This window comes from Vanessa tameamea, chromosome 21, assembly GCF_037043105.1.
Source record: "Vanessa tameamea isolate UH-Manoa-2023 chromosome 21, ilVanTame1 primary haplotype, whole genome shotgun sequence".
Taxonomy (NCBI): domain Eukaryota; kingdom Metazoa; phylum Arthropoda; class Insecta; order Lepidoptera; family Nymphalidae; genus Vanessa; species Vanessa tameamea.
This window is the reverse complement of record NC_087329.1, coordinates 4108008-4131121: the sequence shown is the minus strand read 5'-3', so window position 1 is coordinate 4131121 and position 23114 is coordinate 4108008. Positions and strand designations below refer to the sequence as shown.

Below are 23114 nucleotides of genomic sequence, written 5' to 3'. Positions count from 1 at the left end.
ATGTACTTTATAACAATTTAGTTAATTACAAATGTCAATTCCGAATAATCTCTTTATTTACAAATCCAACCAACGCTTAGCGACGAAATTCGATCACGCATAAATGTTAAAGAGGAACGGATTAAGATATTTATCATTTACACTCAATATTTTTATAAGCAATTTCGTAATGGCAACACTTTAATAAGCGTAGTATGATCGAATTTATCAATTAACTGAACGAACAAGGCAACCTGTAGGCTCCCGTCATGTATGATCAGTTTAAATGGATTCGAAAGTAACTCTGTCTGTCTGTCTGTCTATTACGGCCAAACGTCTGAACCAAACTTTATGAAAATTGGTATGAAGCAAGTTTCCTAACTCAACTCCAAGCTCCCTAAGACGCAAGCGAAGACGTGGGCGACAACTTATAATATAAAATAACGAAGTCTAAGTAGGTATAAACAAACCACGCACACTTAACGTTTGCCGTCACGGCCTTTGAGTCGTTCTTCCCCCCAAGGAGCGTTACTAAATTTTTCACATCGAAAATATGATTGTACACAAGACAAATGTGTCAACAACATTTAATATATAGTAGTCAAGTAAAAATCACACTACTACACGTAACTTTTTGAAGTTATACGACAAAATAAATCGCTCGGCTACTCCCCTGTCATCCTATATCATACACGTCATCGCAAGAACAAATTGTGGTTCGACCCTAAACGACATATCAAATTCGTAGACAGAGCTATTTATCAAAACCTTATAGACAAATATCTATGACACCGTTGTGTAACATGTGTGTACTGGCAATTAATCCGATGCAATAACATTAATTATAATCCAGATATAGCTTAGACAGTCAGATGAGACAGTTTATTGACCCCGTACTAATGGTACTAATGGCAACTGAGAGTTATTTATTTTTAGATAACAACTTACTAGCTAGCTATTTAGTAAGTACTATTAAGTATGACGTCATAAATAGGTCTTATTTTACGCGACTACCTCGTTGGTCTAGTAACTTAATATAACGCCAAAGATCTCGAGCTTTTGAGTTCAAACCATTTCTGGCCGATAACACGATGTTTTGGTATATATACTGGGTTTTTCTCAAACAACAAGGACACTTTCTCAGTAACAACACGTATTCTAGAAGTGTCAACCGTCCTTTAACTCGTAACGCATGTACAGCCGTTGTTACGAACATTTTTCCGGTCCTGTCGGATTTCCCGTCCGTCCAGTGTCAGTGGAATCAGACAGACAGTCCTTTAAGTCACAATATTTGCTAAAATAAGTTGTAAACTAACGATATACAGTAAACAAACTTTTAACTCCATTTAATTTCCTGTAGGGTTGAAATACCTAACCCCACAAATAGCTTTAGATTTATTTGAAACTAGCTGTGCCCGCGGCTTTGTGCGCGTTTGAATTTAACAAAAAAGTTATTGTTGTAGCTTAAGTTACCCCTTAATGCATCAGCTGTCTGTCAGTGAAAGACTCGTCAAAATCGGGTCTGCCGTTCCAGAGATTAGCCGGAACAAAAACAAAGACAGATGGACAAAAATTGTAAAAAAAATATATTTTGGTATTTATGTTCCGTGTCTACATACACATGCATTTAGTAAAAAACGATTATTTTAATATTATAAACAGACATACCAACTTTATTATATGTATAGAAAAAGAATATATAACAAAATGTCAGGAATCCACCTAAAAACGAATAGTAATCCTTTACTTAGCTTAAAACAATATTTTGCACTTTGAGGGTTGGATTTTTACAACTCTAAAATCCTCTTTCTGGGCATAAAAAATGGTGCGAAATTGGCAATATCACAAACAGCGCTACCATTCAAACTTCCACGCCCTTTTCAGAATTTTAGGGATAGAATTAAAATAAGAACATATTGGTTTTTTAACGATTACTGGTTTGATCTGGGCGTTTGTGAAATATTATCAGGACATATGACTGCAAAAAAGTTCTTATATATGAAAATTTAGTTGTTGGTAGTGCTTTGTATCAGCCAAACAAAGCAAACAACAGTACGCAGTATTTTTGTGTTCCGATTTGATGAGTGAGTGAGGCAGTGTAACTACGGGGATAAGGGACATAACATCTTAGTTCGCAAGGTTTACCACTGTCAATGGGCGGTGGTAAACACTCACCATTCGGTGGCCCATACGTCCGTCTACATATATCATTAAAAAGAAGTGAAAATATACCTCAATTTTTTCGATTTATTCTTAAATTTTATAATTTGTAGTGGTTAGAGTGCATATAAGTTAAGTGCGATAACGCGATCGGAGTCAGTCGCGCAACGTAATTAATTGTAAATAAACGTATGTCAAGCAACGTCGCAGTTTCACTATATATATTTTTTTTATGCGTCATTGGTGGCAAACGAGCAGGAGGCTCACCTGATGGAAAGTGACTACCACCGCCAATGGACATCTGCAACACCGGGGGGCTTGCAGGTGCGTTGCCGGCCTTTCAGGAAAGAGTACGCTCTTTTCTTGAAGGTTCCCAAGTCGTATCGGTTCGAAAAAACCGCCGGCGAAAGCTGGTTCCACAGAGTGGTTGTGCGAGGCAGAAAATGTCTTAAAAATCGCGCAGTTTCCTGACACGGTACCTAAAAATTTAAAAGTATCGTTAAATAATATTAATAGAAATAGCAGAAGGAAGAAAGGAATTGATAATTGGTGATTAGATTCTACTGTTAAGATAGTAGAAAAAATAACACAAGAATTTCCACTTAAATAATGCCATTATTATAAAACAAACATCTACTGTGTAATAGGGATCCTGCAAGATACGATTTTCAGACAAATTCTTGACTTTCTTTCCATTAGTGAATCGAAGGATTATTTATTTCATTTCGCGTTAGCGGAACACTTAGCCAGTGTTCGTTTAGATAAATCAAATTTAGGAGTGAGCTTATTGGATATTATTTTTATAAAGAATCCTTTGTTATTTTTTATTATCATAGTTCCACTATTTATGGTCATACATTTTAATTAATAGCTCACACTATTATGACTGGAACGACTTGAATTCAGATTTTAAAATATTGTAGTATTTGTGAGCAAATCTTTACTTAACTTGAGTTTATGTAATTTCTGAAAATGAACTTAAGATTAAGGCAAGACTTCATTTGTTAGTGGTAGAACATCAGTCAAGTAGGTGGAGCCTCCCCAGATGGACAAACATGAAGTTAATTGTCCACACGACATATAGTAAGTAACGTACAAGCTGAAGCAAGATAAAAAAAATAGAGATTTCATGCTATAGTACAAAAATAACTAACTTTCACCAATACAGCACCGTAGTTATGTTTCTATCGTCAGTTCTCTAAAGATTGATGATATCAATACTATATTGAATAAATAATTTTGTCTTTGACTTTGAATTTAAAGACAAATTGAATTTTTTTTCTCTAAGTGATAGTACATTTCCTGTGTCAATTTCCACTAAAAGCCAACACTTCACGTCATCAAACACTTCCAGTCGCTTTGTGAAAAGTGAACTTGATATTGCTAATGCAAAGAAAACGTTTTCTTTGAAATCAAATGGCGATACGCGTAGGGACCACTTTAGTCACATTACGGACATATTTTTATGGCATCCATATAAATGGCCTTTCTGAGGTAAGGTACTTAGAGATTTTCCACTTAAGGACATATTTGTTTACTTATACTATGAAATATAAGCGTCAATAGAGCAATGGTTTACGGGCCGCCTAGTAATATAAAAAGTCTCAGGATCGATGTTGACCCCTTGGGCTGTTTTCGTGCCCACTGCTAACACAAATGATAAGCTAAAAAGGAAGGGTACATAGAAATATTATTAATTTAAAAAACAATGATAATCCTTAATCATTTTTTGTCCAAACAAATTTGGTTCCGTAGTTTTAATATAGAGGCCACATAAGTTCGATGTATCTCCAGGCGGTATGAAAGCGGTATACCATCGTATAAACCCTATCCTACCCTAGTTAAATGGGAACCAGTAATAAAATGAAACTCAGTAATCAGCCAAACCTAATTGCACATATAATTAAGAAAAACTAAAGTACTTCAAACGAAAATCTACTTTGAAAATATTTTGAATTATATTGGTATATATATTTTTGATTTACTTAAATTCGTTACGTGTGATACACAAATGTCAGTAGTAAACTCGGTTTAGTGGGTATAATAAGATTTATTTTCTCATTCGAGATCCGTATTATTTTAGACGGCGAATCGTCCCAGCTCAAAGCCCAGACAGCAATAAACATGACATGTCTGGACAGGATATTTGTTATCCACGATTAAATGTGGACGATTATTTTTTTATTGCTTTGGGTTAAAAGAATACAGAGGTAAACTTTATTCGGCTACTTTGGACGTAAAATAATATATTTTATTCCATTTCTAATAATTGGACAAAGTTTAGTTTGTGATATTATTATCTATTATACAACATATCATGACTTCTTCGGAAATTCTTATTAACATTTAAAGAAAAAAGGTTACTTGGTGATAAAGCAGTGTGAAAGAGACGGGTTTGCAGAGTAACTACTGAGTTTCTTGCCGGTTCTTCTCGGTAGAATCTACATTCCGAACAGGTGGTAGCTTGCACTTAATATAGTTTGTTAAATGACGATTCAACAGTGCTTGTAAAGCCTAGTTGAATAAAGTATATTTTGATTTTGATTTTAAACGGCACTCACCCTTCAAACTACAACACAACAACAGTATCAAGTATTGCTGTTTGGCGGAAGGATATCTGAAAAATGGCTTGTACCTCCTCAGACGGACCTGCACAAAGACCTACCCCAAATAAAACTAAGAAAATAAACTGTAGATTTTATTTAGTTTATAATTTCAAAGTCATCATAATTACACTAATTAAATATAAATAATAAAAATTAAAATTAATTTAAAACAATAATCAAATCACACTTATATTTATAATTAATAAACGCAAAACATAAATTATAATCAGTAAATTCATTAAAAATATTGGTTGTATACATTAGTCAGTCAATATAACCTATTTAAGCCGGATAAGTACGATGAGTCGGCTCCCAAATGAAAACATTTATTAAACCTTATGTTTTAATATCAACTTGATGTTAGAATGTGATTCGTATATATACCTAATATAAGCAAAAATCTTAACTAAATCGGGGTTTGTAAATTATGTTATGCAAAGATTTTGTAAGAGATGTTTTTTTTTTTTATCAAATATGAGCATATGAATGACAACTATGAAAATATTTATTGCGCTAGAGAGATTGAGCCGACGTGAGTTTTAGCTAACATTTGTGAGCATTTTTCTTTTTTGGATTTTCTGAACAATACGTACATCATTAAATAATAAACAAATAATATACCTAATTATTATTATTTCACTGACTTCTTCGCCCCACTGATATAATATTATCACTATTAATCATTATATACTAAAAACTGCATACGAAAAATATGCAGAATCAAAAATTAAAATCGATGCTTTCCTGATTATATGAAGAATACTAATATATTAATATAAATTATGAACATTGTAAAAAAATTAAAAAGCACTCGATTTCTTACAATCATGTAGCTTATTTTTGTAAACAAATTATTAACAACAAAATCTTTATCTTCGTCGCTATTGTAATAAATAACAATTAAAATATTTGTAACTTCAAATATATTTGTTAATACCACAGCAGGACGCAACATTCTTGATAAATAAGGTCCATATGTTGAATAACAGCTTCTAAGATCAGCTCACTGTGCAGTTGTTATTACGACGTATTGTTATTACGGTATATCATAAATGTAGAAAATGACTTGATTTTAATTTTACTTCAATTATGTTACGAATACGGCCTAAATATTATTATTGGTAATGTATTCTAATCTGACTTATATTGATTATCTTAAGTTGATTTACTCGACGAGAATAATGCAACAACACCTCCATATAATAACTGTACAATACTACCAAGTATTTCTAAAACAAAAACAAAAGGTCCGTCACGAGGTTTTGGCTCGGCTTCGCCATCGTCAACATCTTCAAAACCAAAGATCTCATCATCATCACCAACTTCATTAATAGTCTCGTTGAGTTCTATCTTTTCTTTTACAAATGGTAGGTAACTGGAGAATAGTGTTATCTTTTCTGGTTTCCTATTAATCTTTTTTAATGCATCTGTAGATAATTCCTCAACATCTTTGTCGTTGGATATGTCGTTACCGATTGGGGATGTCGCTAATTTACTGACGTCTTCTGGTGCTTCTTCAAGAAGTTCGATTTTGTCCCATGGGCGTTTTGTTGTTGAAGATTGCGTCGTATTCTTTTCAATACCCAAAAACCTGAAAAATCGTCGTGAAAAACCATTAATTCAAGTGCTTTATACAAATTATTCTTGATTGTATGTTTATATAAAATAATTTTTGTCTTAAATTTTTTAGTCTTCTAAGCCTTTATTTTATAAGACAACTGGTTGTAGCAGTACCTATTTATGTAAAGGTACAAGAGTGCCTATTATATTAAATTAGTAGCGCCCTAATCAACGAGACAAACCAATTTTGCCGTTTTTTGTTTTCATTTAAAACACATAAAACGTGTTTAGTTTACAGAAGAATGATGTAAATATTTATTTCAAGTATTTGATTGGTAAAATATTATCAAAGAATTTATGAAAATTGATTAAATAAAATTTTGTTTTGGTCATCATGTTAACCTAAGTAAACTGTTTAAAGTTAAAGTTCATCGTAAATAAATTATTGGAAAAAACAGTAAAAACTTCTCAGTAGCACCCATATGTGAATTTCATGTTTTTATTATTACTATGAACAAATGTGAAATCTTTCAAGTATGTGCATAAATATTTTACCATCGTCTTTAAATTTTAATGTGTGCGTAGGTAAAAATCTATGTATATTGCATTGTACTTCGGTAGCCGCTCAAATGTCAAACATTTCTCTCCGGTAAACTTCTAAGATTAAAATAATTTACATAAGCATTTATTATATTATATATAGATATGTATATAAAAATATTTTAACATTTACAAATTGTCGAGTAACCCGAAATAATATTTAAATAATTTGTATTTCACCTGTATATGGGCGATGTTATCCTTTCAGCAATGTTGTTAGCGATCTGATGGTAAACATCGATACTGGCACCGGAGGTGGAAGGCTGTGTTGTGTACACGCTCACGACTGAGTCCTCTGCGTCTGGGAGGGTGCGTAGTGAACATTCTCTTGAGACCTATAAAAAAAAATTTAAATACCCAAGTTCATTCTAACGTGAAGCATTTAGTACTGGTATCAAAATAAAATAATTAAAATGCAAATATAAATGTCTATGGACAATGTTAAGATTAAAATCATATTTATTGAATAAAATAGAATAATAGGATTTAATTATTTAATTTATAGGTCTAAATTATTCTTGTGGAATAAAATATATTATATTTTTCATTGGTTAGTTTATCAAAACGTATACGTCAAAAGAAATTGAACCCATTATCTCTATTGTGAAAGCCGTGTAGACTAATCGCTTAAAACCTTCAGCTGTTCCGTATTAATTTTAATATAAAGTTATTTTGTAATGGTTTAACCAGAGTTAAGCTACAGTCTATTAACAATGTTTCAGACATGCCTGAATATTTGGCGAGTTAAAGTTATAAATAATTTGCCGGGGTTAATGTTATCGTTCCCTCAACGACCATCACCATCTCTGTAATGCTCTCTCTTTGAGTCGTTTGTTAGTAACCCTCAAATACTTACTTAGGGTCATCGACACCAGAGGTATTCCTTACATAACTAAGTGACGTTTTTTTATTAAACATAAACAAAACCATTTCATTGCTCGTCGTGGTCGTAAGTATTTTTACTTTAATAAATTGTCAACGGTCTAATTGACCAAAGTCTTAGTTAAGTTAGTTACGTTACTTTTTGAGGAGTCGGAAGGAAAGACGGAGATTGATTAAAATTCTCTAATTACGAACCTGAAAGCGCGGCGAAAAAGGATTGTATTAAGTAACTCAGTTTCGAGTCCAGGCACCACTGAAATAGCATAGCAATATAATAATAATAATTACAATTCATCTTGTGGTCAGCGGCAAAAGAAAACATCGTGAGGGAACACGTGTTGGATGGTATCCTGTCATAAGAGCATAAATGCAGACCCACGATAAAACAATCTCATGGAATGGGTTCCAAATTTTCTTCTAAAAAGGAGAAATGAGAAGGCATTTGCCAACAGTATCACCGCTGTCATTTCTACAAGATTTAATTGTAAATATTTGTGTTTAAAGTAAAGTTTATTTCATCACAGAGGTTCGTACGTCATATTTCGCACGTCATTCGAACCAATTTTGAAGTCTGTATAGTGAATACAAATTGCTCATTGTATTATTGTCTAATCAAAATTCGAGGAACATCTCAAATTATTGTTGGTTTAAACCAATCAAAGCCAATAGTCTCTTGTTTGATTTCGAATTGAAATTTTAGTTTTCATAAACATTTTTGAATGTCAAAGCGATTAATTAATTGAATAAAGTTGATTTATTGTAACTTCTACAAACAATATAATAATAATTCAAACAAATGATTTCAGAACTTCAAAGCAAATTTCATTTAGTTTTCGAATTGAATATATTTTGTCGATTTAAGAAAAGATCGTTCTACAATTTTGCTTGTAGAAGAAAACGCGACCGTTTTCTTAAAATATTTGCAATTTTCATTTTATTACATTTATACGAATGTAAATAAAATTAAAAACAGCGATAAATAGTCATCTCTTTGACATGGAAAGCGGAGACGACCCCGAGTCTCAAGTAATGAAAATCAATTATTTCGAAGTTTAAAGTTTCTACAATTCATTTATATATATTAAAGCAAGACAGAGTTGAATATGGGGCACCTAATTGTTGATCATCCAAATACATTGTACTGTAAGAAATATTAACTATCCCTTACATCGCTAATGCACCTACCTTTGGTACATAGATTTTGTACTTTGTGCATGTCCAGTGTGCCAGACACTTTCCTTTCAAACCAGTACACACTAATCCTAAGTACTGCTATTTTGCGATATGATGCGATGCCCAAATCCGTACCACCAAGCGTTATCAGACAAGTTCACATATTTTAGAAAAACTTCTGCTGTTATTAGACCAAAAAAATAATTTAAATATAATCTTCTGATAATACTGATTGCTTATTCGAATCCCAGTAGCTTAAAACATAACGTTACGAAGTATAAGTTAGGCAGTTCCAATGTTAATACGTCTCTTAAACTCATATCACGTAGAGGTAATATTCTCCATTCCGTATTGTATGATGATCTTAGTTAAACATATTTCTGTGGTTTAGCTATTGGAGGTGAAATTTTCGGCGGCTCAAAGCAAACACCTGACATGAATTAATTTTGGGAAAATAATGTCTATGACACGATTTTATGACAGCTAGTATTACGTAAACACATAAAGTATACATCAGTTAAGGTCTTTTTTGATATTGAATTAAACTCTAGAGTCAAAATGGTCCAGTGGCTTACACGAGTATCTTATTCAAAGATAACTCAGTGGCATCACTGAGTTTGCACATGCTTTATTTGTGTACATAATATATGTTATTCTTGGAGTTAAAGGAAAACATCGTGATGATTATAAGAGATGGACATCCAAATAAGATTCAAGCCTTGTCATCAAGAGGAGTAGAGATAGGCCTCTAATCTGTGATACGTTTGTAGGGTCCGAATTGTTAGCCTCGTAATAGCATGGTTTCATATTTCCCTTACATTCCGGAAACATTTGTGATTGTCGGTAGGATAGCCGGTGCTTAGGAAGTAACTGTAAGGTGGTACGTACTTTGTTTTTATAAAATCTTATATCGATATATTCCAAGCAATTAACATTCATCGGTCAATCAAGCTGGACGTGACGCCTTGATCCTTGATGTCAATGCCGGTTTAGTCCGCACACGTAGTCTTGATACGACAATGACACATTTGCAGTTTATTGCACTATTGTTATTGCTTCTATTTGTTTTATTGATGTTATATCTTTTGTTAATTAATAATAATCTATCATTAAATCTATTGATTTTCATACAGAGGGCCATATATACATTTTCTATAAGAAATAGACGACGGTTACAAAAATGAACCAGATAGAGTCTGACTATAGCTGAAGAAATCCAAAACAGACCTACAAGTCTTCACTCGTTGGTAGGGTTTTGTACAAGCCTGTCTAGGTAGGTACCATTCACTCATCATATATTGAACCGCCAAACAGCAATACTCAATTTTGATGTTTTCCGGTTTAAAGTGAGCCAGTGTAACTACAGGCACAAGGGACATAACATCTTACCTCCCAAAGTTGGTGGATCGTTGGTGTTATGTAAGGAATGGTTATTATTTCTTACAGCGCCAATGTCTATGGACGGTGATGACCACTTACAATCAGGTACATTTGCCAGTCCGCCTACCTCTCTCTCCTAAGCTTATTGCTCGGTGGAAATGCTTATTGATAAGCTTTTAAAACTATATTATTCAAAATATTAGTTGTCGCTCGCAACTTCGCTCGCGTTTTAGGGGGTTGGTTGTCATGTGTTAGGCAAAAAAAGTAGCCGATGTCCTTCCTTGGTTTGCTTGCAAGTTTACTTCATACCTAATTTCAACAAATTCGATTCATTGTTTGTTAATGATAGCGACAGACAGACTAACTTTCACATTTATAATATTAATCTTTCAACATATTACGTTGCCTGGAAAATAATGGACTAAACATCTTATTATTCGGTTTCGAGAAATGCCAACACTAATGTATACATTTTAAAATAATGACCAAAATTGTCGTCATCTCCAACTCATAACATTTTTTTTATTTATAAAAAAAAAACAAACACATCGAATTAAAAAATTGATAATTTGATCCGAAAATAATCTAACCAACCATGTTACTGAGACGTTGAACTCTTCAAAACTTGAGAGACAAGTTACTTGCAAATACAATGAACCTTAACTTATTAATTATTTAGTAGTTTATATTTTTTATTACGCCGAGAAGAACTGCTCACGCACTTTTTTTATTGAAAGATGTCATAAATAAAAAAACGAATATTATAAATGCTGTCTATTACCTCTTCACGCTCTAGCCGCTGAACCGATTTAGATGAATTTTGATATGGAGATAGTTTGAGTCCATGGGAACGAAATAGGCATACCCCTCGATGGGGTAAAATGGGGGTTGACAGGTTATGTCCTATAGGTAAAATTGCATAAATTTCGCGAAGGTAAAGCTGAGACTCAGCTAGTAAATTTATAAATCAATATAATAAAGTTCAGCAGAAGATTATATTGCACAAAGTGTGGAAGTTTAACCAAAAAATATTTTAAAAAAAGAACTTATACATTTTTTGAAAAAAAAAAAAACAAAAATAAAATGAATATTAAGAATCTAATATAAATATCAATACTTTCCGTCATCGCACGGATGTTATACTGACTTTTCCTAAATCATTAAAATAATATCATTTTTTTTAAATATAACAATAAACAAAATATAATTAACAAAATATAATGGATAAAATAGCGTGGAGTTCGTAGTTTTTGATTTACAGGCAGATAGATATATATATGTATATTTCATTTTATTTATTTTACATATGTGAGTACTACCGAGATTTGCCGATTCTTCTTAGCTTTACTTATATAAAAAGTAATATAAAACGATATAAGATCTTGTAAAAGCTTACTTGAATAAAGTTCATTTTGATTTTTTTAGAATACTGAGATATGAGCTTCCAAAATCTTCCATTAAAATCTTAGTTCATTGACTCTCTTGAACTTGCCTGGTCGACGTATGATTAAGATGATTTGTGGGATTTCTTTATGTTGTAATGCATATAAGCAACATTATCATATAACCATGTATCATGTGTTAGAGTTCCGTAAATATAAACATTTGTCATTATTTTTACAAAAATAACTAACATACGTATTCACTATTTTAATCAAACAGCTTTTCTGTTTGTCCGCTCGTATTTTCGTTTTGACATAGCTTACGGCGGCCATTCTCAAAGGTGACTATTCAACTGCATAGGACATGTAACTTATTGACTTGTATAATACACAAGTAGAACCTCAGGATGTGTTCTAATAAACTAACCACAAAACCAACGAGGGAGCCACATAAATTTCCTATTTATATTATAGCAGTAGTGCAAATAAATCACAATTCCCAGGGGCAAATGCTGCAAGCGTTGTTGTGAATTGCAACCATTGCGAGCAAGCATAATTTTGTACATACATATCAATATTTAATCGAAATACTGAAATAATTTATGTCTATTTACATTTTAATATTAAACACACGAGAGAACAATAATAGATCATTTTCATGTGTTAATTTGAGTATAATTTTTACATTTTGTCTTCCATTTTGGAATTCGATAAATTTTAAATGTTTTTCTTTTACACGAGCTATGGAACCTTCATAATAAGTTCAAATTTAAAAATCAACGGTAAACGCTTTAAATTTGATATATGGATTTTTACATGTGCGTCTACATCGTGCGCTTCGTGTGCTCAACAACTATAATTCTCTTTTAAAAATTCTTGCGTATTGCCTATTGAAAATTAAAAAATATATAAGCTGACGCTACGATACACGGAGGCCGAGAAGTTAGTAGCTCGCTTATAAGATTACTTTAGTTATGATTTTCTCACTCATCAGATTCTAACGCCAAACAGCAATACTTAGTACTGCTGTGTTCCCGTTGTTTCCAAGGTTGGTGGCGCATTGGCGTTGTAACGAATGTTTAATATTTCTTACAGCTCTTATGTCTTCTGATGACTTCCTCGTAGGTCTATTCGCTTAATTATGTAATTAAGATTTCTTGGGCTTAAATTCCAATCGGCCACTATAAGGATTCCTTTAAATAATTCTCAGTAGCCCGGAGATAATAAATTGGCAGCATTAGACCCCGTTGCAAGCACATAGGACGTTGGTCCTGTCGAAATATTTTTATATCAAACTATGATAGTGATGCATAGTGCATCTGTCTTGCTCGCACGTTTGTAAACTATAATAAATTCTCACGCATGCTTTTTTTTGTGAATTGTAATATATAAAATATACATAATTATTATTTTGTATATGAAATCAAAATAAACGATCACCTTTGTCTTTTAATTGCGAACGGATTGGAAGAAAAACTCTAACCACCATTGACCGAATTAATCACGCGTAAATATGCTTGTTACGATTCAATAGATTTTGTGTTGGTTTGTATAATCTATATCTATACTAATATTATAAATTCAAAAGTAACTCTTGTATGTCTGTCTGTCTGTTGCTGTTTCACGAAGAAACCACTGAACCGAATTTGATGAAATTTGGTATGAAGTTTGAACTCTAGAGAAGGAGTGGTATAAGTGGCTTTTTACCTTTACCTTTACAACCAATCCTTTAAAATCGTGCAAAGCAGTAGGCGACGATTAGTCATCATTATAAAACAGTCGCTTACCGCTGTCTGTCCCTGTGTATGCTTAGATCTTTAAATTACACAACGGATTTTGATGTTTTTTTTCAATAGATAGATTGATTCAAGAGAAGGGTTAATATTATGTATACATGCGCAATATAGTAGAGAAACACAGATTATTTTAGAGGTTTCTAAAGTGATCCCGTAAATAAACACATTTTTATACGCGTACATTGCAAACGCTGGCTGTACCCTACGAGTTAGATCAAAATAATGTACTAGATTATTATACACCTTAAAAGGTCTCCAAAAAAGTCCATGATGGTATAATTACCTTAAATACATTGTGCATTTAATAAAACATCATGTAATTTAAATGAATATTTTCGAAGATATTATAGACTTATAACGCAGGGACGGTTTGTATTGTCTAAGGACTGAAAAACTGTGAACGTTGTAAGACATTCTGTAGTATATTTAGGATCAACATTGCACCCGTGCGAAGCCGGAGCGGGTCGCAAATAAGTTAAAGGTAAATAATAAAAGATTTCATTTTAAGACGTAAGATGTATAGAGCTCCTTATTGCCTCAACTAGTGACGAGCGCATGGTTCTTTTTCGCCCAGTAAATCGGAATTGCATTTCAACTGGAAAATACTACTGCTAGTATTATTTTTGTGGTTGAATAAGTTTATAAAATTAAAGTTTAACCGTGCAAATGATTTTTATTAAATTTATAATTACTAACATTCGCACAGTAGTCGATGATCGACTATAATCATTGTTGAAAATCTAAGGAAAACATATCTGAATTTTAATCTTTTGAATATTTTCATCCTATTCATATTTTATTTTTTTTAATTGATAACATAAATTTTCGTCATGATTATTTATAATGTCTTATAAACAATAATATATTACAAATAAGCAAGACAAGTACCTTCTCTCCTTTGTTTATCAATAGATACTTTTTGTGTTTATACATCGTGACGAAACTTGCATGTGTCAGAATGAAGCACGGGAGCTGGTGTAGTGAAAAAAATCGTTGATGACGGTAACAACCAGCGTAAGTCAGTGTAACTACAGTCACAAAGAACATAACATCTCCGTTCCCAAGGTTGGTAACGCAGCGGCGATGTAAGGAATTGTTAAAATTTCTTACAGCTCTAATATCAATGGGCAGTGGTGACCACTGACCGTCAGGTAGCCCATTTCCCTGATCGGTAATTAGACAATGTATAATGTGTACTTTTTTTTGTATTTGCATATTATTGAGGCTGTCTATATATCTACAGTCTGAGTCGGTCTATTAATAATTTAGACTGCAGCCGACATCAAGTATCGATTCTTCTATTTATTTCTTCGATACGAGCTAAATGTACCTGGTCCCATAGTAGACCTAGTATAATATTTAAAACAAAACATGAACCGTTCTGAAATACACCAATTACTCTAATATAATAAATATTACTCTTATTATTAATCTAAAACAAAATTATTAAACAGTTTTTTTATGAATCGTTTTTTTTATGACAAAACTCGGATCTTTGGCCATAACAAGACGCTTTGCTTTTTATTACATTTTTTTTACATTTAGACACGAAGGTCTTTAACTCTTATTCCGTGATAAATTGCATTTTATAAATATTTTATCTTAAACATGAAATATAACGGTCGAATTGTTGATTTATTAATTTTTATAAGTTATTATTTGATATATGTTTTTTTTTAAATATGTATATTAATAAAATGTTGTGCATCTTACACCAAAAACATAAAAGTCACAGATCTTTATTTTTGACTAGATTCTGTCTGAAGTTCTGTTGATGGGGCGCAGATGTTAAGTACATTTTCCGGGATAAAAATCTAAATAATAAAGTTCGCAAACACATTGTAAATACTTCGTTCGTAGGTATGTATACATTATTGCACACATGTGTTTAGACAACATGTGTGTTGTGTGTGTGTGGGACGGAATTGTGTAACGAAAAGCCAAGAAAGCGCGCGCTATTTGATTTAACCAAAGAACGCGCGTGTATTAAAGTTTCAGGTGGAACCTACCCATCTCCGAGAGATCATCCGAGATATTAATGTTGCTTATTACCAAGGTGAGATGTCAAATATTAAATCACATTCGACTACTTTAAGACTCAATTTTTTTTTAAGAAATTTGAATGCCTCGTCTGTCATGTATTCTATGCCACAGTATTTTTCGATTCATATATATTTAATGATCGTTTTTATCCCTTTGTAGTACATACTTATTTAATGTTAGATAAATATCGATGTTAGCTTATTAATGTATGAAAAACAATATTTAGATAAAATATTCTGAAAATTACTGATAGTTCTAGTTACTTTTGCAAATTATGAGACAAAAGTGTATCTCTATAAATAATAAAATAATGTACATATAAAATTCCATAACAACGAAATTAAAATTCGTTGCTAAACACGAAAATATATTTACGATTTTTGTTCTATTTTATAAAATATATTTTTATTATTACAGTGAAAATTTAAGATATCTAAGCGTGTTAATAAATAACTATTAAACATACAAATATAATATTAAATTATTTGTGTAGGTTAAAAAAATTGTAGTTATTGTATTTTAATAAGGTATTTTTAAAAACATAAATAATTATCAAATACTCACCAATAAACAAATCACGGCTGTTATTAAAATTCTGGACATTTTAACGGAATATCTTTCGAAATATTTTTATCTTGCGCTTGAACCTCCAAAGCCTGTACAGACGAACTGCGCGCGCGCACATCGGTGATCTTGTGTCAGTCAGTGGGGTACGGTGAGGTCACTTTTGGCGACGGGAGGATAAATTGATAAACACGTGAGGTGAATAGAAGTTTATCGTGCGTGGCAATGTGTTTAATTCGACCAAAATATACTCATTTTTTAAAATTATATGTACGCTTACATGCGAATATCATATTCTTTTTTTAAAAATACAGTTTAATAATAATGTATTCTTGGCTGAAATTATCAACTTCACTGATACCAATCACAAAGCAACTGTACGAGAATGTGTAAAAATCTAATTTGTTATAATCATAGTCCAGTAGCAATCCAACAACGACTAGTTAGTAAAGGCGACGTTGAACTTACACCTTTCCGAGATACTGGAGTGTAATATAGATATTTTATCTTTATATAATAAAGTTTTTCGTAAATATTGATAGAGCTTGAAAAGCCAAGTTTACTAAAACCTATAGATTGTGTTCATTGAGTGCACAGATTTATATTTTTTAAATTACATTATATTATTTTAGTAAATATATAATTAACATGAAATATTATTATGGATCTCATAAACATTGTTGTAGTTTGCTTTTCTTCAAAACTTCTTTTACGCTTTGCTTATATTTAGCTTAATTCATTACATTTTTCTCTATGGAATACAGTCAATTTTGTACATTTTGTAAATAAAATATTGCAATAATTTAACCTTTAACCCATTATCATATAATATATTCTGGAAGGTATACCTTCCTGGTATGTATCAGAATATAATGTAAATATTATTTATCTTAAAGAAAATCGCACAGTCAACTCGTGCAAAGAAAACTTCGAACTTTACTTGGCGGCTGGTTGTAAATTATTTTATGTATTTTCTGTAGTAATTGTACTCTTTATTATATCGTATGTACTAAGCCGTGCGAGATCTTTTCGGTAAAACCGACATTGTAATCCGATTAGATTGCTTGAATTCAAAAATCTTTTAAAAGCTTATTCTAATATATAATTTGAACCCAAATTTGTATTTGGGTTATCAGGTTCTAGCTAAATTCACACACTGTTGCCTGATGCTTATCCTACCAACAAAAGGATTAAGTTAGATTTTAGTTATTTTGCAAATTAAATATTAAATAATTTTCTATATTTGAAAATGTATAATAAATAGGCGTTATATTAAAGATTTTTTATATTTAATTATCAGTGTTACAACTAGTTTTAGTACGTATCAAATGAATACATTTTTGTAAGAAGGCGAACCTCCAAAATGTATTGATAGAAATTTTATTCATACGTTCACCTTTTTTGGTTCCACATAATGATCTAAAATAGTGCACTAGCATTTTTTTTGCTTAGATTGCATAGTTTCCTATATCTAATAATCTTTATATATACGTATTATTTAACGTAGTATTAAATTAAACAATACATTACACAAAGTTTATATGAAGACATTTTTGTACTCGTTTGTACCTACTTAGGTGAAATCATGGTCACACTCGTCCGCGTCCTCCAACGGCCCGTGATCTGACAATCAATGAGACGCATCACTGAACTCATTCATAGACACTTTAACATTATACACAATTAAATAATATATACGCGACTTTATTACACTTGTTGAAAATGTAAACAAATAAGATATTAGAAATTGGAGCTTTTATTTGCTTGCTAATTATTATTTTTTTATGTTGATGTATATTTTGTAAAACTGCAACAAAACCTTAAAACGTGTAGTTAATATGGACTAAGTTCCTTCCGGAAAACGCAGGCAAATCAATTATTTTATGTCAAATTCATTAGAATATTTTTCGTAATACTTTATATTTTCATACAGCAAATTATCTTATTGAATACAATATAGAAAAACAAACATGAAATATATTCCAGAAACGTTAATGTTTATGTATGGATATCCTTTTGTATTAATGAGATGATAATAATAAATTTGTGATGAATCTAATAACTATTTAGCCGTCAACGGAATATGAACCACGAAGCGATGTGCAAGTGTCAGGTTAATTGTTAATGTTTTGAAATAAAATAAAATTCTAACAATAATATATACTATCAAAGTTATATTTAAAAAAAAAGATTATTTTACATATTTATTCAACATTTAAAAAAGTACTCTTATTTAAAAGGTTAACGCCATCTATGTTAGTATCGAAGACTTATATTTTAAATTTAAAAAAAGTCATTCTATTCGTCGCTAGGTGTCACTACACTATATATCATTTTAAAATATTATTAAGCTTGCATTGTTTTCATTTAATTGTTAAAAATATATGCTACTAATCTTTATATATGAGTGTATATATATTGTGAAAATGAAAGTTACATCTGTTTATTCACAGACTAATAATTATTTGAGTTGAATATCAATATTTTATGATACGTTAAGTTTCCATAGCAACGAGTGACAAGACAGTGTTTTGACATAACGTCTCCTTGACTCCTGAAAACAATTCAGACCGTTGTCGAAACAAACTTTATACGCAAAAACTACAATTATTGATTCCATTATTTTTGTACATATAATTTAATATCTATAACAAACCAGAAGCTTCAAGTATAATAAACCGAATAAAATATCGGGCAAAGATACAGTAAGCATGTCCAAATCGCATAAATTATTTCCTCAAACATACTGTGAACGATATCAAAGACATTTATGTGCTTTCGCCAAAACAGACAAAAATGAATCTGTTAAAGTTATTACTAAGAAAATTATATGTTCGAGTAGTGAAAAAAGTTGTTCAACGGGTACAATGAATAATAATAAAAACAGTAGAATTACGACATCGAAGAAAACAACGAAATCCCACTTTGATTTTGGTCTGTGTTTGTCGAAGAATTTTGATTATTGCAAAACATGCGGCGATGTGGCTTCGAGATCAGACAATAGGACTCTCTCGACGGCGAAAATTACAAAAAGCCAGGTACAAGACTCTCACACTGTCCCGTTCAATAATATAAATATACCCACTTCAAAAAAATATCCAAACAATCATAAAAAACAAATACAACAATTTTATAGAAATGAAAATTTTCGTCAATCAACTCACTCATTCAATGCTATTGATAATTTAAAAAAAATATCTCTTAATACAATTTTAGAACAGTCTGAAAATAAATCACAGGCAGACACAGAAAAGAGTATTTTCGAAATATACCCAGATCCTGATGAGGAAATAGGATTTATGGATTGCGATAATAATTTTAAAAATATCAAAGAATTTAGAAATAAAAATTATTTTGAATGCCATTCAGCGAAATCAAGGGTAAATTCAAAATCAAGTGTTCCTAATTTAAAACATAAATGCATATATAGGTTTCACTTAAATGAAAGACTATTTCCCGTCCCATTTACAACTGATCACAAAAATAATATACGTTGTGTAGAATGCTATTTGCCTCTGGATAAAAATATATCAGGTTCAAATATTAACGGAATGATACAAGCTAAAGTTAAGTTAAACGATGAAGTGCAAGACATGCTCTTAATGTTGCCAGTTAATGACTCCCTAATAGTTGAACAAAGGAGTAAGATCCAAAATGATGAGGAGGAAAGTATATACTTTGGGATAATAAAATTAGATATAAACGGAGATTCAATTTTCAACAGAACATTACCAGAAGATTCTTTAGCATTAAGATATCAAAAAGGATATAAAGAATTATCTAGAGAAGAAAGATATACATACGAAAGTGTTGGAGAAAATGATGTCATTATTATTTAAATATTTATTAATTAATGAGTTTTTTGGTTAAATATATATTACATTAATACAATATTTGTCTATTGTTTTTATTGTATAAGTTTTTATTCCTTGATATATAGAATCTTAAATTAATATTATATATTATGTAAAATAAAAAGCTAATTTTTGAACATTGGTTGTATGACTAAATATTAGTGTGGAATACATTCTACACTGTTTTAGTACTGTAAATTTAAAAGTACTACATATTATTGTATAATATAAACATTTTTTTAAATATATGAAATCTTGTATAATGCAGTTACGTTAATATATGTTATAAACATTCCTTATTCATTATTTGAAAATTTATAGGTAAGTATTGAAACAAGGATTCTTACTTATATTTAAAATAAACATGAATAGATACTTATTGTGATTAATTATTGCCTTGAAATAATTTTATTATGCAATTAACTACATCAAGTTTATGTTTTTATTCACTTTATGAATTATTTATTAATATACAAATGAATGCCATTGTGTTACTTATATCCTTTTATCACAATCCTTAACAGCTTAGTTGGACGTAGTTTCTCAAAAAGGATCTAACCCACAACCTGATCGAAAATGAGTTAAGTATACCACAGTAGTAAAGGTCGATATTTTCGATTAGATTAACTTATTTGTATGAAATATGGTACATTTATACAAATATTTCTCCAGGAAGCAATAAATACAAACAAGCACAAATATAAGCAAATACTGGTAAAACTTTTAACTTGAATAACTCAGAAGTAAATTTTTTTAGGTTGGATACTTATAGATAAACGTCCAGTTAGTCCAGTGGGACCAGGTCTGTATATAGTCGGTTCCTGGGTTTAAATACTAGGACGCGTTAGCTGAACTCTCGCCGGTCATGTCGGATTATAAGAGCAAGGAAAACTTGTATTTGCGCACAGGGTTGTATACCTACTACTTACTAATTTTCTACCAAAATATTATCAATAATATGTCTAGGCAAATTTGGCAATGAAATGTACATGCATGTGAATTTAAAATGAAAGATATGGAAGAATACGTTTCGTGCGTGCGTTTCGCCGTTGAAAGTAAACATCGTGAAGAAATTTGCATATAACGATTGACACTAATAAAAAAAAAAATACTAATATCTTAACAATAGTTACTAATTCGTGATTGAGTTATTTTAAATGATTTACAGTTATTTACTGAGTTTCTTGCTGTTTTTTCACGGTAGATTCTAGATTCCGAATCGGTGGTAGCTTCACTTAATGTAGTTTGTAAAATGACGATTTAAAAGAGCTTGTAAAAGCCTACTTGAATAAATTATATTTTGATTTGTTATGTTATGCCCCCTCCGGGTGCCTTTCCCTCCTCTTTTTATATATGGCTATATATAAATTTATTCAAACTTACTTTTTGTTAATATTTGAATTGAAATAATTAATAACAATCTTATTTCTTGAAATTTAATTATTTTCAAACGATGTTCATATATTTTATTGTGTCTTTTATTTAATACATAGTATAATATAACTAAAACAATCTTTTCCCACGATGGATCCCTTTTTTACAGAAATTCGGCTGAATATTCGTATAAGGTAAAAACCAAAATGTATTTACGTATCAACCCATATTAGGTCCTGTTAGGAATATATTATTTTAAAAAGTAGTACAATAGTCTATGTCTAAATCGTATTATCTTTGATTAGTATCTATAATAATTGGCAGTATGCCCGAAGGCTATTGTACTGTTCACATGTAAGGTCGATTTACCAATTAGATAAAATAAATATTATATTTAAATATCAGCTCGCTGTGCATACACACCGTCTTCACCGCGCGACCATTTTATATTTCCTCTTTTCCCGCGCTTTCGCGATGTGTGTCACTCGAGATGACAGATGCATCAATACACAGATAATATATATTTATATAAAATATAAATCTAATACTAATGAATATGTTATTATAGATCTGTGTACACTATAGCTATTACAAGTATAATCTATAGCAGACGACTAGGTAATAATCGTTGGTATATAGTGTAGTTCGTTATTAAATAAGACTACAAATGAACTTTTCAGTAGTCGCATATGTAAAATCTATATGTCTCGTAAGCAACATTAACACAAACTTCAAGCAAGCTAGATCGGACGGCTTTTGTTATCTACCCAGCTCTAAGCCTGTGCAGATAGTGCCACTATCACATGGCCAACTCTAGTACCGCGCCTGCTCTTTCTGTTACAATTCCGTCCCTTTTAACGAAATCACTCCGACAGATTGCAGGAAGGTTATAGAAAAGATGTAAGATGTAAAAACTTTTATGTCAATCAGATAATAGTACCTAACTTACCCATTTAGAGACTACTTTCGCGTAAATACAGAACTTAACTTAGGTATAAAGTTCCCAAATAATGTTTTCGCAATATAGAAACCGTGAACATCAGCCCTACACTTGTCCTTTATTATCCGTCGAAACTAATTTAAATATGTGTAACAGTTTCTGTATTTTTCCGAATGTCGAAAACATACAATGAATGGTTCGTTTTTGTCATGTAGAAATAATATTCCAAGGTGACATGACAACTTTTAAAATAAAAGTTTCAAACTCATATAAAAAAAACAGGTGTTTTGTTTTATATAATTAAGAAATCAGATTCACGATCTTATTTATTTTTAATTCGATAAATATTATTATTAGGATATCGTCGTTATATATATGTTGTATCGTATTTAATTAAATTATATAAAGTATCTACTTGGTGGTAGGGCTTTGTACAAGCCGGTCTGTGTAGTGTGTAGGCTTCCTATTGAACAGATATTCTACCGCGAAACGGTAATTCTTAGTATTTTTGTGTTCACCCTTGAAGGGTGAGTGAGCTAGTGTAACTACAGGCACAAGGGACATAACATCTGGTGATAGGAGTGGATACATACATATTATACTTACATATTCTTACCGTGCTAATGTTTAAGGGTAATGGTGTCCACTTACTATCACGTAAAAGTATAAACCTAATGAAATGCTTTGTATGCTATTTTTTTAAACGAGGCTTTTATATGTGCATAAAAATAAAATTTCATATTTAAATGTATGATCATTATATTTTTTCATAAATTTAAAATGACCAGAAGAAATAAAAAAAAGAATTATAAACAAAATTA

General features: G+C 31.1%; 2 protein-coding genes across 2 annotated transcripts; one reads left to right on the top strand and one right to left on the bottom strand.

The window, feature by feature from the left end:
• Positions 1–5830: 5830 nt before the first annotated feature.
• On the bottom strand, positions 5831–16275 carry LOC113404648 (uncharacterized). Its single transcript, XM_026645598.2, has 3 exons — positions 16126–16275; positions 7086–7240; positions 5831–6336 (listed from the first exon to the last, which is right to left on the bottom strand). Exons 1-3 carry the CDS (start codon positions 16162–16164, stop codon positions 5901–5903), a joined length of 630 nt encoding a protein of 209 aa, XP_026501383.2. The 5' UTR covers positions 16165–16275; the 3' UTR covers positions 5831–5900.
• A 2538-nt stretch (positions 16276–18813) lies between these two features.
• On the top strand, positions 18814–20118 carry LOC113404608 (uncharacterized). Its single transcript, XM_026645539.2, has one exon. The coding sequence runs from the start codon at positions 18837–18839 to the stop codon at positions 19962–19964; it is 1128 nt and encodes a 375-aa protein (XP_026501324.2). The 5' UTR covers positions 18814–18836; the 3' UTR covers positions 19965–20118.
• Positions 20119–23114: the final 2996 nt, after the last annotated feature.